General features: G+C 34.3%; 1 protein-coding gene across 2 annotated transcripts; it reads left to right on the top strand.

The window, feature by feature from the left end:
- Positions 1–592: 592 nt before the first annotated feature.
- On the top strand, positions 593–4,732 carry LOC142630479 (squamosa promoter-binding-like protein 13A). Of its 2 annotated transcripts, none has more exons than XM_075804480.1 (5): positions 593–899; positions 993–1,071; positions 1,552–2,069; positions 3,116–3,249; positions 3,866–4,732. In XM_075804480.1, exons 3-5 carry the CDS (start codon positions 1,651–1,653, stop codon positions 4,486–4,488), a joined length of 1,176 nt encoding a protein of 391 aa, XP_075660595.1. In that variant the 5' UTR covers positions 593–899; positions 993–1,071; positions 1,552–1,650; the 3' UTR covers positions 4,489–4,732. The 2 variants fall into 2 exon arrangements, with proteins under 2 accessions (XP_075660595.1, XP_075660596.1); XM_075804481.1 differs by having other exon boundaries at positions 780–899; positions 1,015–1,071.
- The last annotated feature ends 15,388 nt before the right edge of the window (positions 4,733–20,120 follow it).

Here is a 20,120-nt window from a genome sequence, read left to right as displayed (position 1 = left end):
TGTATTTTCTTTTTAAACAGCTTTTGATAATGGATGTCTTGAATGAATCCCTAATGGGCGTCTTGTAATCCGTCCCAAGAAGCTATCAGTAGGCATCAACAAGATCGACAACAAAATAATCAGCGTACATTATGGGTCCCCTGCAGAATTAGAAAAAAATGACCGACACAACAAATTTGACAACAAAATAAGATACCTATTGATATAACATGTTATTAGTAGTAATTTAAAAAGTAATATCAATGATGAGTTGAGATGAGAACCAGTACAAACTTACCACATCAATGAGTGCCAAAAATATTGTCATTTTTGTGTGTATGTAGCGTTACTCACCAAAATAATCATTAGAGTGAGCAGATAGTCCATCAAAAGTATAAGGCAACTAAAATTAGATTCCAATTCCAATTCCCTTTGAGCTTCAAGATGGGGTTTCAAATTTTGAAGTGTAGCTTTCCCACTCTCTCCCATTGGAGCGTGGCCTATGCTTCCCAAAACCCACGTAGTAAAAGAAACTCAAAAAGAAAGACATGCCATGAAATGTGAAACACAATACCACATGCTTTGTCTTAAGCACCCATCCTTGTACTTCCTTTTTTTTTTATTTGGCTTAACAAAAGTTGAAAGCAACAACAGCCTGGCTTCCTTCCTTTCTTCAAGACCTACCAACAATCCATTCAAACAAACAAAACCCTAAATGGAAAAAGAAAATATTAAAAAAAAAAGCTAGAGCTTGCTTAGAAAAAACCCAACAAATCTAGCTATATAGACTTATAGCTCCTCACACAGTCACACTTCCTCTCTTATCTTTTCTCTCTCAATATTCTCTACCCATCTCAATACATTATCCATTCTCTCTTTCTATGCACAAAAAAAAACCTTCAATTGCATTGTGCTAACAGGTACAGTACTGAATGATTCTCTTTTACAAGTTTGTTTTTTTTCTTTTTGTGTTAACAAAAAAAAAAAAAAAAACTGACTTTGCCACTTTAAAGTTTGTAATGCAATCCTTGTCAGGGAATGAGTGGCTGGAAATAGCAAACAGTCTTCATTTTGCTGTAATTGTCTGTAACTGTAAGTACTCTCTCTCTCTCTCTCTCACCTCTTTCCTCTTGCTGTTTCTTTATTTGTTATATTACTTCTTTATTTCTGGTTGGTACTTTTCATTTTTAGCTTCCAAAGTCCTTGGAAGTCTCTCTGATACTCTACTTCTATTCTTAGCAGTTATTTTTTTAATTAAAAAAAAAATGTAACTTTCTGATATGTTTTCTTATATTATTACTATTTTTTTTGGCTTTTATTTTAAGGAAAACAAAAATTTTGTGATGCATTTTAAAGATTCCTATTGTTTCACTTCTAGCTTTCCTTTTACTTTCTACTGTTGCTTTCCTTGAAATTTTACAATCTGAAGGTACCCAATAAAAGATTTATGGAAATTAATGGTTTTTATAAATTTTTTAATTTCTAACATAGTGCTTATTCTCCAAAGACTGTAATTTTTGACTTGTTGCTCTTGTTTTGTTTGATGCTGTCATGAAATAATTTCTCTCTAAGGGTGCCTCAAATTCATAGTGAAAAAGAGAAGCTTAAAAGGGTTGTGGGGGTGAATAGAGGTGTTTGGAGAAGTAGAAGAAATCTGAAGTGACAGTTTGTATGGACTGGAACTTGAAAGCACCACCTTCTTGGGATTTGTCAGAATTGGAACAAGGAGCATTTCCTAACATAGAAACAGTTAGTGGGTCAAGTAGCTTTGGAGATCATAGAGCCCAAAGGGGGGATTTTTCAGTTGATTTGAAGCTTGGTCAGGTGGGAAGTTCAGGCAATGAGTCAGTGAACAAATGGAAGGAGCCTGGAGTCTCAAAAATGGCATCACCACCTTCAGGGTCATCGAAGAGAGCAAGAGCAGCCAATAATGGAACTCAGCCGGTGTCATGCCTAGTTGATGGATGCACTTCAGACCTTAGTATTTGCAGAGATTACCATAGGCGCCACAAGGTGTGTGAGCTCCATTCAAAGACTGCACAAGTAACCATCTGTGGCCAGAAGCAAAGATTTTGCCAGCAGTGTAGCAGGTATTATATGATTGATGGTGTTAGTGCTTTCCTAGTTAAAGTCACATCAGCTATGCTGTTGATTACTTAAATTTGTTTTTAGGAGGGTGTGTTCTGTAGTCTTTTAGCTAATATAACTGTAATATACTATTTCCTAATAGTCAATAAAAGTGTGTGGACTAATTTTATTACTTACTAGTGTTCTCTTGCCATGAGTATCTCTGGTCTTAATTTGTTAGAGGTGTAAAATTAAGCAGCCAGGTTCTGATAGGAGTATGCTTTCTGTGTATAAATATAATAGCTTCATAAGGACTAGCTTAGTATACAAGGAACTGCTAAGATTAAGGAAAAAAAGTGAAATCATATGAAAGACTGAAGTTAATAACGAGCTATATTTTTTTTTATCTAAATGTCTAGGAGCACTCTGCCATGTTCAGCTTTTGTGTGATATTGAGGTCCGTATTTTTTTTTGTTTTCTTGACCCTCTTTGACCATTCATTACTTTGGATGGTTCATCTAACTAATCTCACCCCTCTAACATAAATTTTGTTTAGTATTATATGCTCAAAAGTAGTGTTTTTTCATAAAATCCTTGCTGATGACTAGCTCAGATTGTTCTTCTCATGTAAGTTAAATAGGTAAGTGAAAGAGAATATGATTTTGGATGGGATAGAATTGCATAAAAGAATACAAGTCACCAACCTTAATTAGTTGATATAGATCCATAGCTCAGATTCTTTTTCACATTGTTCTTCTCATCTATAAGTTAAATTGGGAGGTGAAAGAGAACAGGATTTTAGATTTGATAGAATGGTATAAAAGAATACATGTGGTTGACCTCAATTAGGTGATGAGGATCCATAGTCAACCCTAACTTAATTAGGACTAAGGCTTAATTGAGTAAGTATTTTTCTTCTCATGTACATATGAAAGACTTCAATTTTAGATTGAATTGATATCTCTATAATTGATTGTTTCTTTATTTCATATGCAAAGAATCCCCTTATCTTCTGCACCATTACCCCTGCAAGCCTAATTTCTAAATAATTCCATCATTCTTTTTGTAGGTTCCATTCACTGGAGGAATTTGATGAAGGGAAGAGAAGCTGCAGGAAACGTCTTGATGGACACAACAGAAGGCGAAGAAAGCCTCAGCCAGAACCCCTGTCTCGACCTGGGAACTATTTGTCTAATTACCAAGGTTGGCTTTGATTGATGGCTGATTGAACTCATTGTCAGCTCTGAATTGGCATGTGCACTGCACACACACAAACACAAAGCTTTTAGGATGTAATTTTCTCTAAAAGACTAAAGTTCTTTATGCTGAATATCCACTCAGCTGAGTGCTTCAATGCCTGCTATGATTGCTGGTGAGATTTCATGACTCTAGTGGCCACTAGAGTCATTTCTAGAGGTCAGTTCAATGTGTGTCATTCTTTGGCTTTTCGTAATAGACAAAATTATGATAACCAAAATGTTTTTCAATCTCTACAGTGGCTCTTTTCAAATGGAAATCATTTTAACTGCAGATTTTCTTGAGGTCATTGAGTCCAACATGAATTAGAAACTTGCATGCATGTTTAGCATGTAACTTTTAATATGTTTACAGTTAGTTACTTCTTCAAAGCTGCTTTAATATCAGTTTACAAACCCAGGTAGCTCTAATCCCAAAACTGATTCTGACTTATTAGAAGCATCCATTTGGATGCAATAATATTTTTGGAAAAAGCACCAAAAAACTAGATACTCCTAATTCTATCAGATCCATAGCTGCCTTAAAAAATTTTAGGACTAAAGCTTGGTTTTTGTTGTTTCAGGTCCCCAATTCATACAATTTTCTGGTACACATGTATATCCCTCCACCACTGTGATGAGCCCTGCCTGGGCGGGAGTTCTCAACACTGCAACAGATGCTAGGCTTCCTAACCAGCAGCAACAATTACAGTTACTTGATAAACAGAAACTATGTCTTGGATCATCCCCTAGCACTGGCAGCTATATAGGAGGGGGGAAGCAAATCTCATTCTTGCAAAATGGCAGCACCCTGCTCAACAATCAATTATCTCTTGAGGCTCCTGTCTGCCAGCCACTTCTGAGGACCATTGCTTCGGAAAGTGATGAGGCTAGGAGAAAGATGTATTGTGACAGGTTAACAGCTCGAGTCCAAGACTCGGATTGTGCTCTCTCTCTTCTGTCATCACCTCAGTCACAGTCATCCGGGCTCAATTTGAGCCATGTAATGCATCCTAACTCAGCCTCCCTAGTGCAGCCTTTAGGCCCAAGCCTACATGGTGACAGGACTTTAGAGCCAATGGATTCAGTTCTGGTTTCAAATGGCAGTGGTAATAATGTACATTGCCAGGGAATGTTTCTCATGGGGTCTGATGGATCACAGGTAAATCAAACCCCTCAAAATCTTCCCTTTCATAATTGGGAGTAAATTAAGGTATTACTTTCTTTTAATTTTGATTCATAATGAATCCGGATTCTCTTGTTGATGATCTTTAAGTATTTTTTTTTTGTTCATTTTTTTCCTAAAGTTGAGATGGATGGTTATTGAATTTCTTTCATCTATGAACATAATCACACTACCCTTATGTTTCTCAGAGTAACTATAATGGATTCTGCATTGTGATGTTGTGATGATTTTAAGTAATACTAAAGTTTCCATATTTTTAAATTTCTATGGTTAGTCTTTTATGACAGCAACATACTTGGTGAAAGCCCCTTACTTTGTTGGTTTTATACTTCAATAGCTCCCTAATGTCACATGGAATTTTAGTGTGCAAAATTTTGTTGACCTTTTCAATTCTGTAATTTCTTTACCTGCTAATAATTTTTTTAAAGGAGAGAGAGATGTAAAAACTATATATATGCTTTATCTGAACCACCCTTTAGATGCAACAACTTGGAGCTTTATGATGTGCTATTCTTTTGTGGTGTGAAATTTCTGTTCTGTAATGTACTTTTGACTCAACATTTTCCTAGCTCTAAACAGTGGCATATACCATTATCACATTCATATGTTAGTCCTTTTATGCTTTCTTGAAGTGCTATCTGATTCTCACTCCTCATATGAATTTCCTAATGATACTTAGCAACTATCCAAATAATAAAATGTACGAGTGTATGTCCAATTGTTCATGTACTTTTTCAGCTTGACTAAGACTAATAAAGCTGTTGTTTCTACCTCACCTAAAGGACAATGAATCTTGTGGTTTAATGGTATTGGTTGATTTTTTCTATTAATAAGAAGAAAAAAAAGCGACATCAATGTTTTGGTACTTAATGATCAAATCAATCTCAATCTTCAAAGATGGATGAAAGGACTATTTTGAAAACAAATTAAACTTGGTAGAATAGAATGAAAGATTTAGACAATGCATATTAAAAATCATCTTAAACTTTGAGGGCTAAAAGTATAATTTAGTCTAAAATAAACTAATTATGTAATCTCATCCAAGCAGGTTAAAGAAAACACCAAGACCATTAGCTTGTTCAAAAAAAGTCAAAGAAAGCACCAACCAGTTCTTCTACGGACGCATACTAGTGCTCACACTTTGACATAATTTACACCTGTCAATGTATAATTGGATTATATCACTTACATATGGTCCAATCATTACTTGCCATAGGTTGAAGTTGTGTCAAAGAGTGTGGTTCTAGGCTTTTTGAGCACCAAAAGATACCCAAAATTCTATTGCCGTTATGGAAGGTTAGTTCCAATCCAAAACTCCAATGCCATTCTAGGAAGGTTAGTTCCATCAGAAACGTGAGGACCTTTTGACCAGAGGGAAAAAAAGGGTAGGTTTGATTACTTGTGCTACGGTTAGGTAATAAGTACCAGCTTGTGGCTTGTGAGTGAATGCACGTATGCCTCCATTGATGCATAGCATGCCTTCGTTCAATAAAGATGCATTAAAAGAGGTGTGCTTATTAGTTATTATACCTACTATTTGATTTACCTTCTGGACTAAGAATAGTGAGCAGCGAAGTAATTTTCTATTGTGTTCTATGTGTAGTTTTGTTTTATTTATTTTGGTGGAAAACTTTTTCCAAATTTTTTGGTATTTGAAATGATGGAAATAGGCAAATAGCGACTTTTCCTATATCAGTGCTTAATACGGTAGGCACCGCCAGCTTTAGAAAACATAAAACCCAAACCGGAAACTTCAGTCTAATGTGTAAAAAATATTTAATTTTGACAGTCTATTTTGCCAAGATCTTTATTGTAACTTAATTAGTTGGCACCTCGTGATGTTTCTAATGGAAACAAGGGTTCAAATCTCTCCTCCCAACTATCGAATTACACACACACACACACACACATATATATATATATATATATATATATATATATATATATATATATATATATATTCAGTTTCAAAAACTAAAAAGTAAAACACTAAACCAAACACCACAGGGAACAATGTTTTTGTTTTTAAGAGCTTAAAACAATTCTTGCAAGTAGCTTTGGAGCAACTGGCAGTCTGGCTACACTAGATGTTTCCAATGAAAACATTTAAAGTTCAAATCTTTTTACCCCCAACTATTGATGTATTAATAATAATAAAAAAAGCTTAAAACATGTTTTAAGATGTGTTATCAAACTTTAGTAATTATTAAGTATTTTGGAAGTAATGTTCATTCTTCTCATATAATCGGGGAAAAAATGGTATTTGCCCATAATTTACAAATTATGCAGCAAAATGCTATTGTTTTGAAATTATTTAACAGATTGCCCCTATTTTTTTAACTCGATTTCAACAAAATCGAGTTACAGTTGGAACTCGACATTGCTTGATTTTGAGGATACATATTTTTCCACTTAAATTTTCAAACTCGACATTGCTAATATCGAGTTACACTTAAAAATATACATATAACTTGAATTTGAGGATATTGAGTTTTACACATAACTCGATTTTGTTAAAATTGAGTTTAAAAATAGGGGCATTTTGCTAAATAGTTTTAAAACACGGGCATTTTGCTGCATAGTTTGTAAATTAGGGATAAATACCAATTTTCCCCCATATAATCATAGGTCCCCATGATGGTGAGATCCATCATTCATGTGAAAGGTGTAAGTAAGTAAGTATTGTTTTTGATGATGCTGAAAATTGTCAGTATGTCACATAGTTCTCACGGACTCGCGACAACACTTGCACAACACCAAGAAAGAAAAGGACCTCAAGAGAGTACCGGTATGGTACCGGCTGAATACCCTCTGAAGGTCAAGTTAGAGAGATTGTCACCACTCTAGAGTACTAGAACTGAGGTCAATTGTGCGTACTTGTTTTTCGTGGATTACGGCCTTTTTATAGTGACGAGGGATTGACCTTGGTTCCTTGGGGAAGATGAATATTCCCTTGTAGAGAAGATTTTCATAAACGCGCGTGATTTAAGAGACCTTTTCCATATAAGGGTTTTATTGACTAGGGTTAAGCGTAGTTCACAAGTTATTATTATTTGAAATGTCCTTGGAAATCATGTAAGCCACGTCATCGCCACGTGTGCTTGGTCTCGTCGACCTCAATGTTCGTCCAAGAGATTACCCGTCCGTGTCAGGCGATCCGTCCTTCTAGGAGCCTTCCGTAAACTAGAAGTGATCCGTCCTAACACACTGTCCGTCCACTGCTTATAAGGTTCGTTGTCCAATCATAGGTTTTGCAAGTTCTGACCATCCACTTCACTTTTACCCTTTTCAGTTTCTAGTGTATTAGTGTGTGTGTATATATATAAGATAGAATTTCTACTCTAGCCTAATCTAAGTGTATGTGTATGTGAAGCTCCTTCTTGAAGACTTGAACCTCAACTCTTGCCCTCACACCCCACAAGCACTTATACTTGTAGAGTGATCATTGCACCAATGGTGCGCAATGTTAGTGTATTAGTATATAATTTCCCATTAAACATGCCTAAAAGTTTCACCTTAAATGGCGAATCAAAATTGGAAAAAAAAAAAAAAAAGGCAAATCAAGAACGTATATTCATCAAACAAATTTAATAAAATTGATGAGTTATTATTGATTTCAATAGTTTTTAAAGCATGCTATTGAACCATTGTAAGTTTTTGGTACTCTAAGAGCAATACTCTTTAATTTCTTGTCACATAATTGTGGGTTCTATTAATCAAAATTTATAATGAGACCATTATGTTAGGGGGCGGGGGAAGCATTACTCCAGGTGTATTGAATAATCTTTCATCAAATATGGCTTACATCCTAAATGCACTTCTTAAATATGAATCATGTCAGTAATCAATCAACATATCTAATCAAGTTACAGAGTTATCATCTATTTAATTAATGGTATTAGATTTCTCCTTGTGAATAGAAAACCTGACCAGAAATGCCTAAACGATGCTAATGGGACTAGTGGTTTTCGAAGCACACATATCTGATAATTTACAAAAATGCCACCGACCCCTTTAGAAAACACATAACCCAAGCTCAAAAAGTTGAAAACTTCATTTTGATGTTTTTCAAAAGAAAAAATTGATATCAACATTGTGTTTTGAGAATAAATTTTTAAAACTGAAAACTAAAACACTAAATCAAACACCATTGGGACTAAGAGTTTTTGTTTTTGTTTCTAAAAGTTGAGAAATTTTTTAAAATGTGCTATCAAATGATTCAAACAGGGAATAATGCTCTCTTTTTTTTTTCTCACATAATAGTGGGCCTACTGTCGGTCTATTATTGGTGTATTGTTCATGGTGTATTGAATAGTTTTTCATCAAATAGGCCATACAACTTTATCTTAAATGTCAACGGCCTTGTAACTAAATGCATACCTCCCCATCCACAAAATGCTTAGGGGGTCTATGGGAGAAAGGGTTTGAATTGCGAGAATAGTAGCATATTATAACTTTTTCAACCTAAAAAAAAAAAAGCTTCATCTTAAATGTGAATGAAAGACATATAATCAATCAACATATCTAGTCAGAAAATTAAGGAGTTATTATCAATTTAATGGTATTAGATACTCCTGTAAACAAAAAACCCAACATAAATTGTTAAAAATGTTTGATGGATTTTGAAGCACCTATTTCATAGTTTACAAAAATGTCATCCACTTTAGAAAACATAAAACCCAAGCTGAAAGCTAAAAGCATCATTTTGATGGTTTTCAAAAAGCTGATCTCAACATTAAATTTCGAGAATAATTTTCAAAAATTGAAAACTAAAACACTAAAACAATCACTATTGGAAATGAGTTTTTGTGTTTAAAAGTTGAAAACAATTTTTGAAAAGTATAATCAAGCGATACTAATTATTTAGTACTCAATGAATAATGCTTATTCCTCTCACATAATATGGGATCCATTAATTAAATTCATGATAGAACCTCTTTCTCTCTCCCTTGTGTGTGTGTGTGTGTGCGTTTGTTTCTCAAATAAAAAAAAAAAAGGTGAGTGGAGGAAACATTTGCTTCTAGAGTATTTTCTTCATCAAACGGCTGTTATAATTTCATCTTAAATGCGAATCAATGACATATAATCAATCAGCAGATCTCTTCAAGTTGAGGAAAAATTATTCATTCAATAATATTGAATACTCTTGTGAACTGAAAACCAAACCATATCTCATAATTTACAAAAAATGTCACCACCATTTTAGAAAACATAATAAAACTCAAGTTGAAAGCTGAAAACATCATTTTGATGTTAAAAAAAAAAAAAACTAACCGTCAACATTGTATTTTGAGAGTAATTTTCATAAATTGAAAACTTTAACACTAAACCAAACACATGGGAAAAAAGACTTTTTCTTTTTGTTTTTGTTAAGAATATAAAGTGAAAGAGAGAAAGACTAAATAGTCTGTATATTGATGTATATTTTGTGTGTATAACACTGTACAATAGAGAGACTTATATAAGCTAAGTATGTTTGATGTACAAGTAATATGAGTATACTACAAATACATTATACTGGGCTAAGCCCAATGGGCTACGCTAGACTAAGCTATATTCTAACATCCCCCCTCAAACTCGAGGTGGTAAGGAGGAAGTCAACTGGAGTTTGGATATAAGATCTCAAAGACGACCAGATGGGTGAGTTTTGGTGAAGATATCAGCAGGTTGGTAAGTAAAGGAGATGGAGAACAACTAGAGATTGCCTTTCTTGAGATGCTAGCGAATGATGTGGCAGTCGATCTCAATGTGGTTGATGCGTTGATGGAAGACATCGTTATGAGTAATATAGGTAGCACTCCGATTAGCATAATAAAGGGAAGTGGTGGTGGTGGGCTGTGGAGCATCCATGTCAGTTAAGAGCCATCGAAGCCAGACAAGCTCGCAAGTGGTGTCAGCAAGGGCAAGAAACTTAGCCTCGGTACTAGGACGGGAAATTACGTCCTGCTTCTTGCTACGCCATGAGACAAGAGAAGTCTCCAACAAGAAACAAAAACCTGTGATGGAGCATTGATCAGTTGGATCACCTGCCTAATCCGCATCTGAATAAGCATGGACCTCGAGAGAAGACTGAGAAGAGTAGTGAAGACCATGATAAAGTGTGCTTTTGACGTATCTGAGAATCCAAAGAACGGCAGCATAGTGGACAAAACGAGGGGCGTCCATGAACTTACTAACCATACTCACAACATGTGAAATATTGAGGCGAGTGACAGTGAGATAGATCAGACTTCCAACCAACTAACGATAATGAGTAGCATTTGATATAGGTTCACCATCCAAGGGCGTGAGCTTGGCATTATATTCCAAAGGAGTAGAAACAGTTTTGTTGTTTATGATACTAGCTTTGGAGAGAAGATCAGAAGCATATTTCGCTTGAGAAAGATAGTATCCATCAAAGGATAAGGTAACCTCAAGCCCAAGAAAATAGCTGAGAGTGACCAGATCTTTCATCTCAAAATGCTGACTAAGGAAGTGCTGAAGAGAGTGGATACCTGCAGAATCATCTCTAGTAATAATTATGTCATCAACATAAAGAAGAATAAGAGTGATACGAGAAGAAGATCTACTGACGAAGAGAGCAGTGTCATGAGGACTCGAAGTGAAACTCTGCTGAGCAAAAACTGAGCTAAACTTCTCAAACCAAGCTCGAGGAGCCTGCTTGAGGCCATAAGGTGCACAACTAAAGCGATAAACTTAACAGCCTGAGTGAGTATAGCCAGGGGTGGTTGCATGTACACTTCTTCTTGGAGGTCTCTATTGAGGAAAACATTCTTCACATCCATCTGATAAAAAGGCCAACAACGAACTGCGACCACATCAATGAGACATTTGACAGATGTAAGGTGAGCAACAGGATCAAATGTTTCCTCATAGTCAATGCCATATTCTTGAGTAAAGCCTTCGGCAACAAGGTAAGCCTTGTATCGTTCAACAGATATCAGCCTTGATTTTGATATTGTAAACTCACCTACAACCTACTACAGATTAACCAGGAGGTAAATCAATCATATCCCAAGTGTGATTTTTGTGAAGGGCATCTAGTTCTTCGGACATAGCTTGCTGCCAAAGAGGGTTAGTATGGGTCTCACGATAAGTGTGAAGCTTATAGAAGGTGGCAAGAGTAAAAGAGCAGTGATAATCAATGAGATAAAGATGAGGAATGCTTACCCTAGTAGAGCAACGAAGGTCAAGACCAATAGGAGGCTCAGGAGACGGGGATGCCACAGGATCCAAGATAGTTAGGTCATGTGCCGGGGACAAAATTGGCGTCTCGAGAGGCAGCCGATGTTGAAGAATCCTCCACAAGTTCAAGATAGAGAAAGAGGAAAGGATCAGTAAAGATGGGAGACTCTGAGGAAGAGGACATAGGAAACTACTGAAGACTCGTGAAAGGACGATGTTCCGAAAAATCAACACGACGAGAGAAACAAAGGTGATGAGTTATGGGATCATAGCAGCGAAATCCCTTTTGGGATACACCATAGCCAAGGAAGCAATAGAGACGAGCACAAGGCTGGAGCTTTGTTCGTTCATGAGGAGTAAAAGAGACAAAACAAGCACAACCAAAAACCCATAGAGAGTAGTCAAGGATTTGACCATAGAGGAGCTCAAAGGGTGATTTGTTGTTTGTGGTCGGTGAAGGAATACGATTTATAGTGTAAATAGCAGTGAGTCCTGCCTCACCCCAGAAGCGCTCAGGAATAGAGCCAAAAATGAGAAGGATGTGGACAACATCAAGAATAAAACGATGTTTTCGTTGTGCATGACCATTTTGTTGAGAGGTCTAAGGACAAGACTGGTGAGGGAGGGTACCATGGCTATCTAAAAAGGATAGGAAATATTTATCATTATATTATTGAGTATTATCTGACCAAAAGATTTTAACGGTGCAATTGAACTGTGTTTCAATTATTTTATGAAATGTTTGGTAAATAGACTCAAGTTCAGACCTATGGTGAAGTAGATAAATACAAGTATATTAAGAAAAATCAACCACAAATATAACAAAATATCTAGATCCCCCCTCATTGGCAACCGGTGTAGGTCCCCAAATATCATAATGTATAAGATCAAATGGTGCAGAAGAAAAAGAGTCACAATTATTAAAGGACAATTTTTTTTGTTTGCCAAAATGATAGGAAGTACAATCAAATTTGGAAAATTGAACTGAACCTAAATGACCTTGAGAAGCTAACAACTGAAGACAAGATAATGATATATGACCAAACGAGCATGCCATAAATCAGGCGAGAGGGTGGCAGTAGTAGTAGCAGTAGAAACAACTTGTAAATGAATCTTCAAGTCATGAATCTCAAACATACGTCCAACCTTACAATCTGTCCTAAGCACTTGATCTGTCTAAGGATCCTGCACATCCACACCATGATTAGTAAATAGAATATCCACTTATAATTCACAAAGTTTCCAACAGAAAGCAAATTGAGGGACAACTATGGAATATGACGTGTCACTAAGCGATAAACTAGGAAAAGTGATTGTTCCTTTATGACTAACAGGCATAGGAGTTCCATCAGCAGTGTAAATAGAGATGGGATATGCTAAGGGTGCCTTATCAGAGAATTGTGATTCATCAGGATTCATATGGTTACAACATGCAATATCAAAAAACCAAGAATATTTACTTAAGGTGACAGAAAGGGCAGTGGAAGTTTGGGAGAAAACCTGTTAAACAACTGCTTCAATATCAGTTGTAGTAAGTGAGGAGGCCAAAGATGGACCTGTAGGAACCAGTTGATCTGAGGGACACACAACAACTGCCTAAGGAAGAAGAACTTTGTTTTGCTCTTGCATGAATTTCTGCAGTTTGTGACAAACAGAGATATCATGGATTTTGGCACGGCAAAACTCGCAGCGACTACCTTTAGAAGATTAAAAGGTGGGGCGCCCAAAGTTTATTTGCAGAGGAGTAGTGAATGCAGCAATGGGAGGCGGTGGAAGAGGAAAGGATGTAGCCAACACATGGTCAGAGGATGACATATGATAAGTAGGCTGACGATTCTCCTTGGAGATGGGCTCCTTGACTGCAGCATCAAGAGGAGTAGGAAATCGGCTAAGTAGAAAAGCCCGAGTAGGCTTAAAATCCTCATGTAAACCCATCATGAAATGCATAAATAGAAGGCGATCCCAATATTTGGCAAAAAGCTCAATGTTCTCAGGATGCTTTTGTGGAGGATTTGCAGTAGAGAGTTGTTCCCACATAGAAGAAGTCTGAGAATAATAATCAGAAATAGATTGACCTGTCTCTTGGCGCATCTGATAAAGCTTAGATTCAATGTGAAACTCTAGGTTTGAATCATTAGTGCAATTGTAGCGATTTGACAGAAATATCCAAGCAACTGTAGCAGTACCAAGACGAGGAAGAAGACTATGACTGGAAGGTACAGAGGTATTGATAAACCAAGACAGAATCTTACTCTAAATACTCTCTCATTCCTTTAGTTGTGCTTCATAATCATCCTCTGTTACAACAGTAGTCTTAGAGGCATTGGTGTCAGCAGTGGCATTGGACTGAGGAAGTGGCATTGGCTTGGGAATCGAACTAGTTACATACCTCCATAGCTTGTGACCTTTGAGAAAGACAATCATATTTTGGGACCATGCATGATAGCTAGTAGGACCATATAAGATAATTGTGATAGGACGAATAATGTTTCATTCCTTTTGTTGAGCCATCATGAAGAAAATGACCACAAAGAGGAATTTAGAGACCTCAAACGAAGAAACAGAGCCCAAAAACAGAATCTACGCAAAAAACTGACCAAGATAGGGACTATTGAAAATTTTTAACTTTGGTCAAAAAGTTAACAGTCAACAATGCTGGTCAATGGTTAGAAGGCAATTGCTGACGTGTGCTAACATAGGCGAATGACGTAATACACCGACGTGGCAGGATTACGTCACCCTAGGGCTGACGTGGCTTCACGTGGACTGAATTAGGTGCGTGGCAGAGCGTGAAGTGCGTGGCGACACAACACCGGCGCGTGAGAGGTTCTAGTGGCGCATGACAACTCGAACCAAGATGTTTTCGACTGGGTTTTACTTGGGATAGTTTGATCTATCAATTCGTGGTTGTGGTTCAACGATTTGATGAAAGAACAGACTGGATTCAAGATTGCAGTGGCTTGATGGCGGTGACTCACTTCTGACAGTGGTTATTGGATAAAGGCGAGGGCTGCGGAAGAACGCTAGAGATAACCACAAATACTAGAAAGTTAGAGCAATGACTCTGATACTATGTTAAGAATATAAAGTGAAATAGAGAAAGAATGAATAGTCTGTATATTGATGTATATTCTGTGTGTATAACAATGTACAATAGAAAGCCTTATATAGGCTAAGTATGTGTGAAGTATAAGTAATACGAGTATATAACAAATATGGTATACTAGGCTAAGCCCAATAGGCTAGGCTCGACTAAGCTATATACTAAGAGTTTTTAATTTTTAAAAGTTGAAAACAAATTTTAAAATGTGCTATGAAACATAAGTAATTACTTGATACTTTGGGAATAATGTTCATTCCTCTCACATAATAGTAGGCCTGTTAATTAAATTAGTGATGAGACCCACCATTTATGTGTGAGGAGGAAGCTTTACTGGTAGACTAATTCTTCATCAATCAAGCGTTGCAATTTCAAATTAAATGGAAATAAATGACATATAATTTATCCACAGATCAAGTCAAGTTGAGGAGTTATTATTAATTTAATGGTATTAGTTACGCCATGTGAACAAATAACCTAACCAAAAATGTCAAAACAAGGCTAATGGGTTTGATGGGTTTTAAAACAAAAAAGGATCTTGTTAATAGGTGCCACTTGTTAATGGAAAATTTAAATACCACTTTCATGGGAAATACAAAAAACTGTAAAAAAGAAAAAAGTGTCAATTGCTTTTTTTTTCCCATAAATTTTTCTAAAAATATTTCCTAAACCAATACTTTTAGGGCATTCATTAACTTTTTCCTTTAAAAAAATACTACGTCCCATTTAGAAAACATAAACGCAAATTTGGTCTCATAAAAATGATTTTTCAAAAAACCAGTCTTGGCATTGTATTTTTAGAATAATTTTCAAAAATTGAAAACTAAAACAAAAAAATTAAACACCATGGGGAAAAATACTTTTAGTTGTTGTTTTTAAAAATAAAAACATTTTTAAAATGTGCCATCAAATAGGAATAATTATTTAGTAGTCACTGAGCAAAGTTCCTTTCTTTCACATAGCAGTAGATCTCGTTAATTAAATTCATGGTAGGATCCACCATTAAAGTGAGAGAAGGAAGTATTACTCTTAGTGTGTTGACTAATTTTTCATCAAACAAGCCTATAGTTTCATCTTAAATAATTTCCTTTAAATGTGAATCAAGGGTATGGTAATTAACCAACAGATCTAGTCAAGTTAGGAGTTATTATCAATTTCATGGTATTGGAAACAGTTTTTAAAATGTGCTATCAAAGATGAGTTTTTTATTACTTCAAGAGTAATGCTAATTTCTTTCATATAACAATAGGTCTTGTTAATTAAATTCATTATGTGACCGTCATTCACGTGAGAAAAACGAAGCATTGCTCATACAATTTTCTATTAAACAATTGTAAGTTTAAAAAAATAAATAAAGTATCAAACGGCCATTACAATTTCATCTTAAATGTATATTTCTTAACTGCAAATAAATGACGTGTAGTCAACAACAAATCTAGTAAGCTTGCGAGTTATTATTGTTTTCATCGTGTTGAAAACATTTTTCAAAATGTGCTATCAAACATGAGTTTTTTAGAACTCCTAGAGTACTGCTCATTTCTTTCACATAATAGTAGGTCTTGTTAATTAAATTCATTGTGTGACCCTTTCATTCACATGAGAAAGATGAAGCAAAATTGTTACTTTTTTTTTTTCTCTTTTTTTAAAAAGTAAATCATCAAATTGCCATTACAATTTCATCTTAAATACAAATAAATGACATGTAATCAACAACAGATTTAGTAAGGCAAGGGTGGGAGGCATCTTTCCCCAATGTGGGATTGAACAAATCCGTGAGGGTGGCATTGGCCCTCGGCCCATTCCCAAAGCGGACAATACCTGATTGGGGAAAGATTCGTCCCTCCCACATTAGTCCTTTTTCAATTCTCCAAAAAGAAACTTAGTCCCCTTTCAATATTTTAATTATTTTTAAAAGAAAAGTTAATGGATGTTTTAGATAATATTTTTAGAAATTTTCTATAAAAAAAAAAGTTGATTTTTTTTTACATCTTTTTTATTTATTTATAAAAGTGGTGCCCTTAGGCCACTAGTTAATTAATCATTTTTTTAAAAATAGAATATTGTCAAAAGTCTTGTAGCTTAAGGGATATATTTTCATTATCTATTAAACAATCATTACTTTTTTTTAAAAAGTAAACTATCAAACAGCTGTTACAGTTTCATTTTAATTGCATTTCTTAAATGAGAATAAATGACATGTAATTAACAATAGATCTATTAAGCTTATGAGTTATTTTCAATTTCATAGTATTGAAAAGAGTTTTTTTTTTGGATAAAATTTCAACCTATGATATATGTTTTTGATAATTGCACTTTTTATCATCAGACTAAGACACCTATAGGTTCTTAGTATAGGCGGGAATTAAACTTTAGATCTTTAATTCAACCATTAAAGACTTTAATAGTTGAGTTAACTAAAACCCATGAAAACATTTTTTAAAATGTGCTATCAAATATGAGTTTTAAGTTACTCTGAGAGCATTGCTCATTTCCTTTGCATAATAGTAGGTCCTATTAATTTAATTCATTGTGTGACCTTTCATTCACGTGAGAAAGATGAAACATTGTTTGAAATAAATTTCTATTAAAACCATCATTACTTTTTTTTTTCAAGTAAAACATGAAACGGCCGTTACATTTGAAAGATGAAACATTTTTTGAATAATTTTCTTTAAACCATCATTACTTTTTCTTTTTCTTTTTTTAAAGGAAAGCATGAAATGGTCGTTATAGTTTCATCTTAAATGCATTTATTAAATAAAAATAAATGACATGTAATTAATTACATATCTATTATGCTTATGAGTTATTATCAATTTTCATGGTATTGAAAACAATTTTTTTTATAGAGTTTTAACCTATGTCGTCCGCTTGTGATTATTGCGTTCTTTATCATCAAAATAAGACACTAGTCAGTTTTTGGTGTAGGCATGATTAAATCTTAGATCTTTAATTCAACTATCGGAGAATTTACCAGTTGAACTAACTAGAACCCACAAAAACAATTTTTAAAATGTGCTATCAAACATGAGCTTTTTAGTACTTTGAGATTAATATGCATTTCTTTCACACAATAGTAGGTCTTCTTAATTAAATTCATTGTGTGACCCTTCATTTACGTGAGAAAGATGAAGCATTGTTTGCATAATTTTCTATTAAACCCTATTGCACTTTTATCATTAGACTAAGATACTAGTCGATTTTTGGTGTAGTAGGAAATTGAACCCTGGATCTCTAATTCAACTATAGGAGACTTTATCAATTGAACTAACAAGAACCCATGAAAACAATTTTTAAAATGTGCTATCAAAAATGAGTCTTTTAATACTCCGAGAGTAATACTCATTTCTTTCACATAATAGTAAGTCTTGTTAATTAAATTCATTGTGTGACCCTTCATTCACATTAGAAAGATGAAGCATTGTTTGAATAATTTTCTATTAAACCCTTATTACTTCTTTTTTTTTAAAAGTAAAGCATGAAGCCGCCGTTATAGTTTCATCTTAAATCCATTTCTTAAATGCGAATAAATGACATGTAATTAATAACATATTTAAGCTTATGAGTTATTATCAATTTTATTGTATTGAAAACAATTTTTTTTTTTTTTAGAGTTTTAACCTATGACGTCCGTTTATGATGATTGCACTCTTTATCATCAGACCGAGACACCAGTCAGTTTTCGGTGTAGGCGGGCATTAAACCCCAGATTTCTATTTCAACCATCGGAGACTTTACTAGTTGAGCTAATTAAAACCCACAAAAACAGTTTTTAAAATGTGCTATCAAACATGAGTTTTTTAGTACTTCAAGAATAATGCTAATTTCTTTCATATAATAGGTCTTGTTAATTAAGTTCATTATGTGACCGTCATTCACGTGAGAAAGATGAAGCATTGCTCAAATAATTTTCTATTACACAATCGTAAGTTTTTTTTAAAAAAAAAGTAAAGCATCAAACGGCCATTACAGTTTCATCTTAAATGCATTTCTTAACAACACATCTAGTAAGCTTATGAGTTATTATCATTTTCATGGTGTTGAAAACATTTTTCAAAATGTGCTATCAAACATGAGTTTTTTTTGTACTTCTAGAGTAATGCTCATTTCTTTCACATAATAGTAGGTCTTGTTATTCAAATTCATTGTGTGAACCCTCATTCACATGAGAATGATGAAGCATTGTTTGAATACTTTTCTATTAAACAATCGTTACCTTTTTCTTTTTTTTTTCTTTTCTTTCAGAAGTAAAGCGTCAAACAACCATTACAATTTCATCTTTTTTTTTTTTTGTTGAGAAACCCATTACAATTTCATCTTAAATGCAAATAAATAACATGTAATCAACAACAAATCTAGTAAGCTTATGAGTTATTATCATTTTCATGGTATTGAAAACATTTTTTTTAAATGTGCTATCAAACATGAGTGTTTTAGTACTCCTAGAGTAATGCTCATTTGTTTCACATAATATTAGGTCTTGTTAATTAAATTCATTGTGTGATCCTTCATTCACATGAGAAAGATGAAGCAATGTTTGAATAATTTTCTATTAAATAATCATTACTTTTTTTTAAAGCAATGCATCAAACGGTCGTTATAGTTTCATCTTAAATGCAAATAAATGATATGTAATTAACAATAGATCTATTAGGCTTATGGGTTATTATCAATTTCATGCTACTGAAATTTTTTTTTTTTTTTTTTACCACCGTGCATCCTTGGTGCGGTGATCACTCTACAAGTATAAAAACTTGTGGGGTGTGGAAGGTAAGGGCCAGGGTTCAAGTATCCAGGAGGGAGTTTCACACATATTTACACTTAGATTGGGCTAGAGTGGAATTCTATCTCTTGTATAAAAAATAAAAAATAAAAAAAAAAACTTTTTTTTTTTTTTGGGTTTGATAGAGCGTTTACTTCTGATGATTGCACTCTTTATCATTAGATTGAACCCTAGATCTCTTATTCAACCATTAAAGACTATACTAGTTGCGCTAACTAGAATCCACAAAAACGGTTTTTAAAATGTGCTATCAAACAGGAAATTTTTAGTACTTTGAGAGGAATGCTCATTTGTTTCACATAATAGTAGGTCTTGTTAATTAAATTCATTATGTGAAAAGATGAAACATTGTTTGAATAATTATCTATTAAAAAATCATTAACTTTTTTATAAAAAGTAAAGTATCAAACGGCCGTTACAGTTTCATTTTAAATGCATTTCTTAAATGTGAATAAATGACATGTAATTAACAACAGATCTACTAAGCTTATGAGTTATTATCAATTTCATGGTATTGAAAACAAGTTTTTATTTTTTTATTTTATTTTTATAAAGTTTCAGCCTATGACATCCTTTTTTGTTTGT

This window comes from Castanea sativa, chromosome 4, assembly GCF_040712315.1.
Source record: "Castanea sativa cultivar Marrone di Chiusa Pesio chromosome 4, ASM4071231v1".
In the NCBI taxonomy this organism is placed as follows: Eukaryota; Viridiplantae; Streptophyta; class Magnoliopsida; order Fagales; family Fagaceae; genus Castanea; species Castanea sativa.
Note: the sequence above shows the minus strand (reverse complement) of the source record. Positions and strands in the feature narration are given on the sequence as shown.